This window comes from Haplochromis burtoni, unplaced genomic scaffold, assembly GCF_018398535.1.
Source record: "Haplochromis burtoni strain Fernald_Lab_line unplaced genomic scaffold, NCSU_Asbu1 Contig_76, whole genome shotgun sequence".
NCBI classification, from domain to species: Eukaryota; Metazoa; Chordata; class Actinopteri; order Cichliformes; family Cichlidae; genus Haplochromis; species Haplochromis burtoni.
The window spans coordinates 1,484,308-1,500,835 of NW_024582437.1; the positions used below are offsets into that span (position 1 = coordinate 1,484,308).

The 16,528-nt window shown below is 40.7% G+C and overlaps 1 protein-coding gene across 20 annotated transcripts in view; it reads left to right on the plus strand.

The window, feature by feature from the left end:
- Window positions 1-16,528, plus strand: part of rims2a (regulating synaptic membrane exocytosis 2a) — a 152,212-nt gene that overhangs the window by 21,364 nt on the left and 114,320 nt on the right. For 17 of the 20 annotated variants that reach the window (XM_042221887.1, XM_042221888.1, XM_042221874.1 and 14 more), the window contains exons 3-6: window positions 3,629-3,661; window positions 4,491-4,583; window positions 9,563-9,773; window positions 10,394-10,405. In XM_042221887.1, coding sequence (XP_042077821.1) covers window positions 3,629-3,661; window positions 4,491-4,583; window positions 9,563-9,773; window positions 10,394-10,405 — 349 coding nt within the window. Of the gene's footprint in view, window positions 1-3,628; window positions 3,662-4,490; window positions 4,584-9,562; window positions 9,774-10,393; window positions 10,406-15,477; window positions 16,316-16,528 lie in introns of those variants that run through there. The other 3 variants (XM_042221871.1, XM_042221879.1, XM_042221886.1) reach the window with 3 other exon arrangements.

The following is a 16,528-nucleotide window of genomic DNA, read 5'->3' on the forward strand; positions in this document are numbered from 1 at the left end:
TATTCTCAAATATGGCTTAACAGGCTTAATATGTCATTACTAGGCTTCTATGGGCTGCCACTAATAAGGGGTAAAGTAAGGGTTACGGCTACTATTTTTAGTTGGGACTGTTTCAGAGGTTATTTAACACGTTAAACTTGAAGGTGGGCAGCCTTGCTTTGAAGCAAGAAGATCCTGGGTTTGAATCCACTAGCCAGCATCTGTGTAGGGCTTGGATGCTCTCCCCAGTTATTCTGGCTTTCTGCCACTGTCCAAAGACATGCATGTTAGGTTAAGTGGTGAATCTAAATTGGCCGTAGGTGAGAGCATGAATGCTCATGTCTATGTGCTAGCCCTGCAATGGACTGGCGACTAATACCTGGGCAACTTGCCTCTTGCCCTATGACAGCTGGGATGATGGGATGAAGCAGACAAAAACTGGATGCATGTAATCTAAATGTTTTTGGGATTTGGACAAAAATAGTTATATGGGCATATTGCCTTAGGTCCTGGTCATTTTATTAGCAATACATTTAAAAAAAAAAAATAGGTGAACCAGTAATGAAACTAATCATTATTTGCAGCACTACATGTAGGAATCAGACCAGTCACACACAACAAATTAGCTACTGTTGCTGTGATGGTCAGAATCAGACAAAATCCAATTAACACATTCCATTTCACACGGCTATATAAAGCCGGCAGCTCACTAGAATAAGCAGCGATCAGGTGTGCGGAGGTCTGGTGTGTGATTCTCAGCTGCAGTATGTCTGTGTTTTGCTTTAAGTGACATTTGCTCCTAAACCAGGCGATAGCAGCTGAGCTTGCAGCGCCACTGATAGATGGTGTACAGACACAAGACGGTCACACGGTGCTTGCTGTTTGTGTCTGTGTCGGTGTAATTTTGGTGTTTTGTCCTGGTTGCACGTATTTTGAACTTCTAGAGATATCACTATATGAGATGTGCGTCATTTGAAGAGAATTCGTGTTAAGGGATGCTGCGTATGCAAGCTGTTACTCCTATATTTGTCCTGTTTCTGAGCTCCTGTGGTCATTAGAGGGGATGTATGTTATATGCTCCAGGACAAAAAAAGTTCTGGCTTCTTGCTTTGATTTCAGTAATGGAAATAAGTTGATATTGAATCTGCATTGTTTAAACATACAGATTGACATGCTCATTAGGTTAATTGGCAATTCTAAATTGGCTGTGGGTTTGGATGTAAGAGTGAACAGTTCTTTGTCTCAATGTTACTGGTCTTATAGTAAACTAACAACATGTTCAGGGCATACCCCACCTCTCTTCCCGTGACAGCCGGGATGGGCTCCAGCCTCCCCCCATGACCCTGTTGGATAAGAAAATGAATGCCCTGATGGATGCTAGTATTGAGTTGCACCCCTTCAGAATAGATTGGCATGATATTGATACTGGCAGATTTTTGGGCAGCACCTTCATTACATGATCTCCACTTGCACCACTTCCAAAAGTTGCTCTGCTGGATTCAGATCGTTATTGTCGAGGCCATGCTTATTGTCATGTTCAAGAAACTACGCATACCCACCCTTATTTACAAGATGCTCTGGTTAAACTGTAACCACCTGCAAAAGCATGATGTATTATATACTACTACTGAATATGTTATTGAATATGCATTTGATTCCTTGTAAACCCTAGAAAAGCTTCTGCTTCCCAGCAAATCATCAAATTCTGGAATTCTGCCCATCTGCCACCAACAGCAACGCCAATTTCAAGTCACTTAATTCAACTTTCTTTAGTTTGAACTTCAGCAGTTCTTCCTGTCTACATATTTAAATGCAGTGAGTTCCTACACCGTGATGGACTCATTAGACAGTTGCTTCGGCTAAACAGGCCTAATCAACAAAGTAAGTGTATATACTGTACTTTATGTACAGTTGTTCTGATAGTAAGTTATTTAAATGATCATTTCTATGTATCAGTTCTACCAACGCAAACTGTAGGCCTGATAAATACCTCATTAGAATTATCAGCTGACATGGCAGCAGTTTGTCCCCTAGCTGACTTCTTCAAAGCTCCACACAAACATGTATTATAAGCTGCTTCATTTTATAATTTATTTTCAAGGCTGAATACACCAAAAACAAATCAAATCCCTCCCGTAGCATTCTGCAACGGTTTGGTTTTATTTTCTTAGTTATAAGAGGATTTCTTCCACTACATCAGTGCAAGGTAAATTGAATTTTGTTGGTGCGTGCTCATAGCACTTAAATCTGCAATTACTCTAGAAAATCCAGAGAACACGCTGTAAACTTTTTGCACTGAGACTATGTCTTTTATATATTGTAGTTCCAGTGAAGAACTTTCTGGAAGTTGTGAAGCTATATGTTATTTATCCCGAAGTTGGGAAATAATAAAATAACATGATAACTGTGTTACATGGTTAATGTACTACTACGTATAAAGTTCTATCAGACACACACTTCAGTGGCTGCATCAGGGGCAATTTAGGGTTCAATAGTTCAGGATATTAAAATATGTGGACAGCAGAATTTTTAAGAACGATACCGATAGCAATACTAGACAATTTAAAAATCTGACATACTGGCTGATTTTTCTCTTTTAATGTCACTACAATTATGGATGATTAAATCTTCTGCCTAGCTCTGCTCGAATCAGCTGGTTGTTATGTTTTCGTTGGATTCCAAACACATGTTGGCATCAGGAGAGCTGCAACATCAACACTCATAATGTGGTTGAAGGTGTTTTGTTTTTGGTTTTTTTTTTGTTTTGTTTTTTTCATTTATTGGCCATTGTACATACAGATATATCTGTAAATAGGTAATATCAGCCAATGCATTGGCCCCACCAGTATGTCGGTCAGGTTCTAATAATATCATTACTCATACTGTGACACCATATGAGTTATTTTTCCCCATTGAATCTTGTTAGTTAGTTATAGATTTTCAGACCACAAACTACACCTTGTGAACTTTCAGTGTAGGTTAAACCTCGCTGATGACTTGGTGTAGCTAATGTTTACACAGAATTAGTTACTACTTTCAACCTTGCCTCACAGTGCTGGTCAGCAAGTAATTGAAGGCAGTGCTCAAGTGTCACACAGTTGGACCGCACTCCCTGGTGGTTACTCTTAGCTTGTGTTTGTTGATCTTTTCCAGTGTTTCTGGAAATTGATGAGCTGATGCTGTTGATGATGGTGGGGGTCTTATCACTTATAGATCCACCTTAGTGAAGCTCTTTGTGCAATAGGGAGGCGGATTTGGATTTGAGATAGCCACAGCATCAAATTGAATGTTTGTCCACGGCAGAAGATTCAGTATGGAAGAGGGTGTTACTCACATGAAGCGGTCATTTTTAATTTAAGTGTTATCTGCGTCACTTATTTACATTACGTCATTTTTAAAATCTTCCTGTGAGTTTTCTTGTTTACTTTATTATCATTTTCACAGCTAAATTGTTGTTTTCATGAAATCATCATCTGTAATATATTTTTTAAATATTGTTCTTGTTAGAGCGGGATAATTATTTATGTCACACCCATCTTTAATGACATCCTCATTGTTTATTTTTTTCCCCATCTTTTATTGTTTTCCTCATCTCTTTCTGTTTGATATGCACTGAGCTGCGCACACTTTTTATTTTTTTATGTTTTAGGATCAAAGAAGAACCAAAGCCTCAGCCGGCACAGTAAGTAAACTGCATTACCCAGTGTGCTCTAGGCTTTGACACTTCTTCCTGTCAGTTGATGCTGCGTGCTTCATGTGGCTTTCTCCTCTTTGTCTGGGAGTTTAATAACAAAAAGTCATTAATGTCTTGGAAAAGAGTGGCCCGTTTTAATGAATAATTTCTCAATGAGTGAATCAGGTCGTTGAATTTTGTGCTGTGCACTAAACAGCTGACTTCCATGACATCAATGACATCGGCTTCTCCTTTCTTCCAGCTTTTTTGCAGCTAGGTCCCCAGAATCTTTCCCTTGTTCCTGATACCTAACTGGCTGTTCATCTTCATTCAGTGTATCATCTGCACTGTGGTTGGCTGGGTAGTCTAGTAGTTCAACTGCTAGTGTGGAGTAGAGCCGCCTGTCCTGCTATTCTGTACTATAGCTGCATTGTGATTAGATCTACCTGCAGGGCTAACCAGTCAGACAACCTGACCCCCACTGCACCAAAAAGCTGCTATAAGTGACATTTACTGCAGCTCTCATTTCCATTGGCTGCAGAGCTTTCCTGCTTTTCTGTCCTTCCCTCAAATATAGGTCTGTCTGAGTCATCTTTCCTTCTTTATCTTTCTCTCTGTATTTCTGACACTGTGTCTGGTTGTCAGTGTTCCACTAATCGCTGCTCTGCCCGTGTCCCGGCCTCCTCCTCCTCTCTGCTCTGGTTATAGTGAATGTCCCTGCTATTTTCCCACTACTTAAGAACCAGCCTGCTTCCTAAAAGCCCCCTTTCTGAACAGATTGTTTTCTCACATGATGACTCATTGCGATGTTCCAGTTACACTTTGCTTATTTGAACAGGTGGTTTCCCTTTAGTGGGATCACTGAGCTGGTAAATAACGTTCTTCAGCCCCAGCAAAAGTCCCCAAATGACAAGGAGCCAGAGCAAAATGCGTAAGTAAAAGTACAGACCCCTTTTTGATCTTCTCCCAGCAGGAACCGACATATAGTGGTGGGTGAACCGAGCAGCTGGATTCACAGCTTGTTTGGCCATTGGTTGATGTGAGACAATGATTAGAAATTTCTCAGTTTGCTGGTTTAGGCACATAGGCGAGGGGTGCTGTGGAAGTGTTGTGCCACAACGAATTTAACTTTAATAAATGACATATTTATTGGCTGTAACAGGTCACTGATCAAGAAGACAGAGAGCGGAGTTAGTCTTATAATATATGTTGGTGTATTCTTAATCTTTGATCAGGACTCTAATACTAAATCCTGTATAAATCATTGTTTACTTTAAGGTTATTTTTATTATAATTATTACATCTTTCCCTACCAAAACCCATCACTTATTAAATTCCTGTTAAAATTGAATCTTTCATTAACAACCACACAGATAAACATTTTAGCTAGCTTGATTTGTTTTTATGAGGAATAGAATATAGAGCAGGAAACCAGTTTCACAGCTGCTAGCTCCACCAAACTACGATAAGGTCAAAGTTGGGAGGTTGAGATAGTTGCTCCGTGTCTAAATTCAGATTGTTTAACATTGTAGAATTCAGACTTATTACTCATTTCTCTGAATTTCAATAGGGTACAGGGACATGTGGTGTACTCAGTTGAAATCTTTTGAATTGTTTATCACTATTGTCATGCTAGCTAGTGCATTTTGTGAACATTTGCAAACTATTGAGATTCTCAGCACTCATGTTAATTTCTTCTATGAAAGTGATAATAAATGAAGATAACATATGTAGAAAACGTAACCACCAAACATCCCCACAAATGTGACTTCACTGCCTGTAAAAAATATGATGGCGTTAACTGCTGCTAGCTAGCATTACCTTGCTAATGGATCCACCTCCTGATGGCTGAAAAGTCTTTGATGAGTTTACCTTTTCTTTGCGACCAAGACAGCAACCACGGAGTGTAGATCTCTACCCCCTTCCACACTGTTTCAGCTTATTAAGTATGACACCAAGGCCACTATAAGCACAGTTTTACACTTAAATCAATGAGTGTTAATGTGCAAGAAATAATATTCATAATATAATATACTGATATGCAGCAAAAAATATAATCTGTGTGCCTTCTGGAGCATTTTGCTTGTTTTAGCTTGAACAAAGCTTTGCTACTTTATATGATGTGGTGGTAGTGCTCCCAACAAACATTTTAATGTTGAATAACCATCAGCTGACGTTTTTTTGTTGACGGTCAAATAAGTTCCCAAATGAAAGCTGAACTGATGTGGCAGATGTTACCGCGATGATGGCTCAAAGTACTTCTTCAACATTGGCTGGACGTCATTTTTAAACTTTCCAGCAAGAGAATGTTTGTGTTCAAGAAATGTTTTCTACCATTTCTGGTATGTCTTTATTGATTAGAGAAAAAATGAGGCAATGAGGAGGAAAAAATACCTTTGTGAAGACTCAAACTGATGATATCAGGGTTGCGTGCTCATCACACAAGAAAAAAGTTTGGGTTGATAATCGTGACAATGGGCCAGAGGGGCAATAGAAACAGTCTGATGCCTTAAGTTTACCATTCAACAGATTAGACAGTTGTTAGACATATATGTTCTATTCTATTTGGACACAGCATCAAAATGGTCTGTCTATGGTTTTATTTTTGCAATTGTACAGCGAGATGTTTGACCAGGGAGATGTCATCAAAGTTTCAACCATGGGTTCTTATAAGACTTACTGTCAGAAGCAGCAACCACACAACAATGTGATAAACATTGCTGTGTGCAATTAGCTTGCATACCAGAGTATCAAGCATGCTATTGAAATGAATAAAAAACAAACCAAAGCAGAGGGAGAAATGAATGCTGCAGGTAGTGGGACTGCTGTCTAGATTATTTAGCTGTAACAAAGTTTGTGAAAATCTGACACTGCAGACTTGTCAGCTCAATTCTTCTTCTGCCAATAAAGCAATTAAACTAGAGTTTAAAGTCAAACTCAAGACAGAATTGTGATATTTGGACAATCTGATTTGCACCCAGTAAGTTGCTTCATCTTGTAGAAATCAATCAATCAATCAGTAATCAATAAATCAATTAATAGACTCACTGCTGATGTTTTAGGGTCAGCATGGCATAATAAAGACACCAGGAAGTTAGGATTCAGCTCCAGTGGTGTGTGACAAAGGAGGAATCCCAAGCCCTGTAGAGAGCTTGTAGCTCAGGCTTGGTGTTGATATGCAGACTCTGTCATACGTCCAAGCGAGAGTTTCGTGTTACGGCCGCTTATAGCTGCTCTGGTGTGGCAGAGAGGTAAGAGAGCTCCGACACGCTAGCTTGGGATGGGACAATGAGTAGCGTATGATTACTCGTCAGCAGCATCACCTATATTTGACCGAGTCTGACTGGATAAGCAAGAATGGGTACTGTGCACCAGCTGTTGGCTGCCATGGGATTCTACTCTGACTGTACATTTATTCTGTTTTACTCACTAACTTATTTCCTGCATTTGATTAGTCTGGGATAGTTGTCTCTTTACTTTTGGGATATTTCATTTATACAGCAAGATGCATTTGGACACTGACAGTAAACTCCTAATTGTTCCCCTCTACACCACTGTATTTGATTTTGACTAAATTTATCAACTTCTAATTAAAGTATTGACTTTCAGCTTTGATTTAAGGAATCATAATATTGCATTTACAAGTTGTTAGTTACCGCCAAGTCTAGACATAGTGATTCCAGTTTTTAAAGGTTCAAAGTTATTTGACAAATATAATTACTACCATCTAAAATATCTTTAATACTTGGATGCAAGTCATTTGCAGTGATGGACTCTGAAGTCTGTTTTACAGCCACCATCAGTTACTGCTAGTTTGGCTTTAGTTTTGTGTTAAGTAAATACAACACATGCTCAGTTGGGCTCACAGCAGGTTACAGACTCTTTGTATTGGCTATCACATAAATTTTAATTGCTCTTAACTTATCTTTTTTCTTGATGTTGCTTAGTCTCCTCAGTCCATTCCTTGTTTCCAAGGAACGTACCAGAATGCTGACCTGGCCTCTCCTAGGACTGCTTGTTTTTTACACCTTACAGTGACCTTGTTCAATTGAATTGCCGCATCTTTGGACCACATAGAACTTTACTCTCCTTAATCTGCCCTGAACACAATTGCACACCTGGCAATGAAACAGGTCATTAATCAACTGTAAGTCATAACAGATAATGCTATATTTTGGATAACTCTTGGTTTAAAGCTAAATGTCTTCACTGTTCTGGTGTAGAGAGGCAAACTTATGAAAGTTGCATTACTCTTTATGACCTTGACTTTGTATGCAGTATACGCTTTACCCTGCTTAAACAGGTTATTCTTGCTATGTGTTATCTGTTTTAGTGCACAGATTTGCATCAGCAACTCTTTTTTTGTCCCACCAAAAAGGTTTGAGTGACTGTTAGAAGTGGTCTGTGTAAGTGACCTTGTCTAGGCCACGTAGTGGTTCAGGATCAGGCGCATATTTCTCTAAATGCTTGACTGTAAGGGGAGATAAGTGAGAAAAAACACGACTGTTTGTACTCTTATTTCCTTTATCCTGGGAGACTAGTCTTTACCTCTTGTATCATATTCTTGATCAATCTGTTATCAGCCCCTCTGTCAGTAAATGAGATTTGGTGGGATCTGTTAAACAAGGGTACACACTAATCTCTGCTGGTAAACACAAAAGGCTCTGACACAATTAGCCCTTTAATCCCTCGGTGGGTACAACGTGGGGCATGCCTGTGGCACTCGATCTAATGTTCAGATGGCACAGTTACTTGTGCACATTACCACACACCCACACATAGACTCGAAGTGGCGTGTGTGGACCTTACGTTTGGGCTCTAAAGGTCTAGTTGTGAGCAAAGGAAACACGTTTATCTCAAATGCAGAGCTGTATGTGGTAAAAGGATAGCTCTGCTCAATAATTCACAAGCGCTAATGAATGTTGCAGGGGATATGTGGGCTGAAACCAATTCTAATCGCCATATTATGAAGTCAGCCCAGTGTTTAGTTTCCAAGGAGACGCTCAATTGACATGTGTCATACAAAATGCATGTGAAGAGCCCATGCTTTTTTAGGAGCCTCTGAGGACTTGTTAGGAGTTAAGCGGCCACTGTATAAGATCAGATGTAATGTACCAGTAGGAGGCCATCTATAGGACACAAGGAGTAACACAATAGAGGCAGTAGCAATGACAAATGATTGCCTGGGCATAATACACCAGAGCAGTAATAACTGTGTGTATCTGGAAGATGATTATCTAACAGTATGGCTCCGAGGTGTGCTCGGTCTCACCTTACAACGGTCCTGATATAGAAACACAGGTGCAAATGATTCATTAAACGCAATGGAACCTGAGAAAGTGGAATTAAGTGATGTTCTTAAAGTTGCAAAGCAAATTTGATACCCACCCCCACCGTGTTTTAGGCGAAGCGCGATATCAAAGGAGGAGCTCAGCTTTGAAGCTACTGAGGTCATGGCGTCTGCTTTTCCTTTCAAAATCTAACACACTGCATACGTCTGAGGTTATATCACTTAGTCAGCTGACAGCAGAAGCTTTTTGTGGAAGTGTGATTTGGAGAAAAGGACTCAACCCACGAGTCATCCAACAAGGATAATTCCAGTGTGAAACGAGTCTCCCACACTGCCACAAGTGTGCACTGGACACTCTAACAGTGCAATACTTACGGCCTTTGTTATGTATACTCTATGTCAAGATTGATCATTCAGACTTATCTAATCCATAATAATAGTTTGTTTGTAGCATTTTTTCCCACTCATCCTGAATAAGACATAGCACTTCTGGAGTACAAAAAAAAAGGCTGTATGAGTAAAAAAAAATCAATGATATACCGATGTTCAATTTTTTAATTGGTCACCAATCCGTATCTCCTTTTTTTTTATTAACCTCTGCCCTTCCCATTTGCTTGCAGAAAATTGCACCAGCAGTTTGAGTCATATAAGGACCAGGTTAAGAAGATGGGGGAGGAGACAAAGCAGGGTCAGGACCAGAAGAGCGAAGCCCCAACCTGCGGGATTTGCCACAAAACCAAGTTTGCCGATGGCTGTGGCCACCTCTGTTCATATTGCCAAACGAAATTCTGTGCTCGGTGCGGAGGACGAGTGTCTCTGCGGTCAAATAAGGTAATGCCGTGGTTGGTATTAAGGACACACACTCCCACATGTGCTGCTGCCCCACCCAGGCAATGTGGTTTTTTTTGTTTTGTTTTTCATATGTTTGTATTTAATACAAGGTTATGAAAGTTTGCTGTAAAATCATAGTCACGGCGATTGAGCCAGCAGTGTCTCTAATGGCAACTAATGTTTTTCAGATCATGATCGTGTACTCCAGTCACATGCCTTCGTTTCTAATTCTTCTTTCTCTGATGTGTTCATTCACAGCTATAGACGTTTACACGTTAACGTACAGCTCTTCCATTTGACCACTCGAGGGAGCTGTCCCTCCTTTTTCTTATCTCATAGAGGAGCCCGATGACTGCTCTCGTATAATGTGGCACTTCGATGCCCAGCTAACCACTGTACAAGACTATGCTAAAGCTTTTAGGCCTTTTAAATGTGTGTTTTTATTTGATGCCGTTCAAAAATGTGCTGATCGAGTATGTGACAGTGCTACGAGGACCTACTAATGCCACTCACAATCTCTCTCTCTCTCTCCCCCATCTTTCCTGCCCCCTCTCCCCTCTAATCTGTCTCCCCTCTTTATTTCTTTCTGCTGCATTCCTGCTCTCATGGAATTGCAACAGGAGGACAAAGTGGTTAGCAAATTATTTTTTTGTGTTTCTTGGGACTGTCTGAACACAAGCATGGTTCATAAAATGCTGAGATATGCATAAATACACATACAGCAGCCAAGACAGATGGGAAGTGAGCATGAGAGGTGCTGATTAGTTTCATTTGTGAGTCATGTCAGTGGTGAAATAATGGTTAACTAATACGAAATACATACACAGAGAGAGCCATTTTACACTGGACAATACAAAGACTGCAGTCTTGAAAGACAGAATAGAGCAGGGGTACTGACAGCAGGCTTGTTTTCAAATAATCAGCTAAATATGATCATTTTAAAATTTTATATTTTTATTCTTGGATTGCAGTTGAAAACAATCCTTATTTTATTTTGCACGAGGTTTGGTGTAAACTTCCAGTTCATCCTTTGTCTGAAAGAGCCATTTCTTAGCTCCTTGCTTTTAAGCCAACATTCTTCTGATTTGCTGATGTTGATACCAGTACAAGTACTAGTACTTCAACCTATAAAGGCAGCTAACTTAGACGATAGAAACAAAGCATCAATCCTATCATCTCGTAGTATCGATCCGATACTAGCAATATTAGCATTGGTATTGATACTATCGATATTTGAATCGATCTGCCCACCTCTATCTTGCTTACACATTCAGTGTCATTAATTAAATTTTGACCATGTTTAATGTGAGCATGTACCATTGTAACATTGGTAAATTTACTGGTTCTTGTATAGGAAGTTTCTACTCAATTTGAGCATTAAAAGTGCTTTCTTTATGTCTCATTCCCCATTTGCACACACACTCAACTCACATTGCCTTTGGCATGCATGGGAGCAGGGAATCAAACTACCAACCTTCACGATTAATTTCTGACCTGGTCTACATCCTGAGCCACCTTATATAAAGGAAAAACATTTCAGAAAAAGCATAATGCGTCATCTTTAAAAAAAATAAATAATAATGTGTTATTTCTAAGGCGTAGACTTTATATAGGTATAATATTTAATACAGGAGTGTCCTTTCAAGCTTAATATTGACATTCAAATTAGACCTGACCTGTATTTTAATATTTTGATTAAAATAATTTAAAATAATAATAATTTAATAAAACAGGTAACTTTTCTAAGTTGGCGACTGTTTTTGAATTTATTTATTTTTTGCTCATAAAATACCATGCCTAGCCTCAATGTTCCCGCATCATTCCCAGTATGTAATCTTCCACATGATGTAGCGCACAACACTATAGATTTACATTTGGCAATAATCTGTAAGTGTGTAATGAACTAAAGATGTACACCATCGCCGGGCAGGTCAATGCACAACAGGAGGCCATATCAGTGTACATGTATACAGGGAGTGCAGTATTATTAGGCAAATGAGTATTTTGTCCACATCATCCTCTTCATGCATGTTGTCTTACTCCAAGCTGTATAGGCTCGAAAGCCTACTACCAATTAAGCATATTAGGTGATGTGCATCTCTGTAATGAGAAGGGGTGTGGTCTAATGACATCAACACCCTATATCAGGTGTGCATAATTATTAGGCAACGTCCTTTCCTTTGGCAAAATGGGTCAAAAGAAGGACTTGACAGGCTCAGAAAAGTCAAAAATAGTGAGATATCTTGCAGAGGGATGCAGCAGTCTCAAAATTGCAAAGCTTCTGAAGCGTGATCATCGAACAATCAAGCGTTTCATTCAAAATAGTCAACAGGGTCGCAAGAAGCGTGTGGAAAAACCAAGGCGCAAAATAACTGCCCATGAACTGAGAAAAGTCAAGCGTGCAGCTGCCAAGATGCCACTTGCCACCAGTTTGGCCATATTTCAGAGCTGCAACATCACTGGAGTGCCCAAAAGCACAAGGTGTGCAATACTCAGAGACATGGCCAAGGTAAGAAAGGCTGAAAGACGACCACCACTGAACAAGACACACAAGCTGAAACGTCAAGACTGGGCCAAGAAATATCTCAAGACTGGTTTTTCTAAGGTTTTATGGACTGATGAAATGAGAGTGAGTCTTGATGGGCCAGATGGATGGGCCCGTGGCTGGATTGGTAAAGGGCAGAGAGCTCCAGTCCGACTCAGACGCCAGCAAGGTGGAGGTGGAGTACTGGTTTGGGCTGGTATCATCAAAGATGAGCTTGTGGGGCCTTTTCGGGTTGAGGATGGAGTCAAGCTCAACTCCCAGTCCTACTGCCAGTTTCTGGAAGACACCTTCTTCAAGCAGTGGTACAGGAAGAAGTCTGCATCCTTCAAGAAAAACATGATTTTCATGCAGGACAATGCTCCATCACACGCGTCCAAGTACTCCACAGCGTGGCTGGCAAGAAAGGGTATAAAAGAAGAAAAACTAATGACATGGCCTCCTTGTTCACCTGATCTGAACCCCATTGAGAACCTGTGGTCCATCATCAAATGTGAGATTTACAAGGAGGGAAAACAGTACACCTCTCTGAACAGTGTCTGGGAGGCTGTGGTTGCTGCTGCACGCAATGTTGATGGTGAACAGATCAAAACACTGACAGAATCCATGGATGGCAGGCTTTTGAGTGTCCTTGCAAAGAAAGGTGGCTATATTGGTCGCTGATTTGTTTTTGTTTTGTTTTTGAATGTCAGAAATGTATATTTGTGAATGTGGAGATGTTATATTGGTTTCACTGGTAAAAATAAATAATTGAAATGGGTATATATTTGTTTTTTGTTAAGTTGCCTAATAATTATGCACAGTAATAGTCACCTGCACACACAGATATCCCCCTAAAATAGCTAAAACTAAAAACAAACTAAAAACTACTTCCAAAAACATTCAGCTTTGATATTAATGAGTTTTTTGGGTTCATTGAGAACATGGTTGTTGTTCAATAATAAAATTATTCCTCAAAAATACAACTTGCCTAATAATTCTGCACTCCCTGTATATGTATAACATGCATTTTCCAGAGTTCTCTTAGCGCTCGCCTTCCCGTGTTTAGCCGTTAAAGTGACAGAGTGCAGGCTGTGGAGGACACTGCATACCAACAGGCTCAGCAGAAACACAGAGCGACATCTGTCCAGCTGCTCCCTATAATGCCAAGACCCCCATTTGTAAGGGCTTCCATTGTTCACTGCTAGATAATAGCTGAGAGATCGGTTACCATGTTGTACAGATGGTGTTGAGTAATAACAGTGGCAGCAGGCTGGCGATAGACAGTCAGGGCAATGGCAGCTAGACCATGTGATGTGCCTCTTATCCAGTGCCAGCTATTTACCTGGTGATGCCCCAGTGTCCTGGTGTACAAGGTCACTTCTCCATACAGACCATGAGTATGGGAGTGTTACACCAAAAAGAACTGAATCATTTTGTAATGATAGGACATTCTAAAGTAATGTATGTCTATATGCACTGACATAAACACTTGATCCCAGTGCAGGTGAAAATATATGTCTCCTCTTGCTGCTCTCAGTAACATCACTATCACAGTGCTTGGCAGTGCTGTCATACTTTTGAATATTTTTTTGTGAAATGTGTTGCAACGCTCGTCTGCAGCAGGGGAGCAAAGTAAGCATTTATGGCAGGAAGCAGAAGTTCAGCTGACAGGGTCGGTCAGAGGGTCAGCATAAAAATAAGAAACAGAGGTGATGAGTGTGAAAAAGCAAAGAGGCATTTTTCAGTTTTTGATGTTGGTTTGTGCTACCTCCACAAAACAAACCAATACAAAAGACCACTCAGGGCATTAGTTGATCACTATTGTCATATTGAACTGATGGACAGAAGCTTTGATTACTCCCACGCGAACAAAGGGACACATTGTGGCGTGCCTTGACGGTCTGGTGTCTAAGCTTGTGTGTCAGTGAAAGAGGTGGTGGCGGGGGTGGTGAAATCTGCCCTTTTTCCATCCGTCTACTCTTTCCCTCTCTCGCAGATGGTGACAGCAGTGGCGAGAGAGATCTTGTTCTGTGAAACGCCATTGAATATTTACAAGTGTCTATGCCGGGAACAGCAAGAAGAGATATGACACGCTAGAATATGATATAGCGTAGAGGGACCGAGAGTTAAAACAGCTGGTAAAGAAGTTTAGGCGAGATGGAGGTTTTCTGCTCACTAACCCTGAAAAGCTCAATTGACTCTATGACTCTTGTAGTGTAGCCACATTAATCGCTTTATCTTATCGCAACAAGCTGAATAATAGATGTAAAAACAGTGATAAGAGTGTGTGTTGATAATAATCACTGCTCAGCAATCGTGCCAGGTAGCTTAGCCTCTACTTCAAGCAAAAAAACTTCCGAGCAACTTTTTTTTTTCTTCTTCTTTTTTTTCTGTTCTCAAAATTGGAAATGCCTTTGATATAGATAAACTGTGTGTCAGTGTTGTGAAGTCTTCAGAGTTCCTGCTTGTAGCGGTAGAGCACCCCCACCAATTTCCTCTGATGTGGCTTCAAAAAGGGCCCGAGGAATCAACAGTCTCCGGGGAGGAACTCATTTGCGATTAAAGCAACTCTTGAAGATGTTACATGTGCTTCATGGACCCTCGACATTCCTGCTATAAAATAGAAGTGCAAGGACGACGCTACTTTGTTGGATTCTATTTCCTTTTAAAAAAAATTTAATGAATCAAAGAAAAATTATGACTCTATAAATGGCACCAGTGAAATTGCTTTCACCCTTAGAACAATGCTCCTTGATTGTGTACTACTAACTGTTTTCTGATTTCATAGAGATGCACCTTTTTTCATATGTGCTGAGCATGCACGTGATGTTACAGTAGTAATACAGTTAGAAATCCCTTTAATAAATGTGTTCCAACATCTTGAAATGTGACATAACTGACGCACAGATGCGTTTTTTCAGCTCTATGCTGTGATACTGATGCCACCTATTTATGACTGAACCTGCAGAGCTTTGTAACCTGGCTAATTATACATTTACCTCAGCTATATATATATCTGTGATAGAAAGCATGAAAAATGCACATCTCGTCATTTTTTTCTCTCCAAATGTAGCTGTACAAGGACGTTTCTGTGCTTTCCTTCATAGTAGACAAAATGCTGCTTGCACATGTTATGGGAGGAGGGGGGGGGGGCAGATTTCACATGAGGGTAGAAGCTTGGTATAGACTGACGACACCTCATCACCCGGCTCAGTTCCTCAAGTGATTTTATCGCTGTTTCACTTGTTTTTTTTTTTTTTTTTTGCTTTTTCTCCTCGCGTGGGTTCAACATTTTGCGACTCCTGGTCCAGCGGCAGTGTGACACGAGGGCAAATGCACGATGACGCGTTTGTTTTCCAGTCTCTTTGCGGAGGCTCTGGGTGCATTTCCAGCACAGACTCTAGTGTTCCTGTGAACGCTAACTGCGGGAGGGGGGAACAGCGGCTGTAGCTGTTGTCCGTTGTCTGCCGGAGTGTGGGAGCAGAGCTGGGACGCGTCGCATATGTAATCAGCTCTTTTAGGTCCAGCAGAGCTCTGACTCTCTGTTCCAGATGAACTCACACAGCGTGATTTGACGCGTTACTGCTCACCTCACATGTTTGGGTTTTGGTTTTTTTTTATGTTTTGTTTTTTCTCGGAGAGACGCTGCTGACATTCAGTCCTGGACTGTTTGCACGGATGGATCCAGTATAACGGCACAAGCAGGAATTGAGGAATTGAGGCTTCTGTGCAGTCCGTTATCGCTTTGTTGGAAAGAATTAAGGGAATAAGGCTTCGTTGGTCGGTTTTCTTGGATCGGATGTGGCCGGTTGATCCCCCCGGTGTTATCGTCACGGTGTTTTCAGCAGCTGCTGTCCGGCAGACAGGCAGGCAACCCGGTGTCAGCGCTCGGAGCTGTCCGCGGTGCTGAAGGTCGGAATCGCTTCTTGGCTTTCAGGAGCAGAAGCCTCTGACGGTCGTCAGCACGTTATTGGAATGACTTGGAGAGACGGCTATCTTTGTCTCAGCGGCATCATGGGTAAGCTGAACGAGCTTCAGAGTGACAACATCGCGGTTTTGTTTGTTTGTTTGTTTTTTGCTGTTTTTTTTTTAACCACTGGTCATTTTGTTTGCCATAAAGGTGGCCGTATCAGTTCAGCACTCTGGCCGAACACAGCATGTGTTGCAGCAATTTCTTTTCAGAAAATCCCGAATCAGATTCCTTTTATCCTACCGACAGTACTGCATGTGT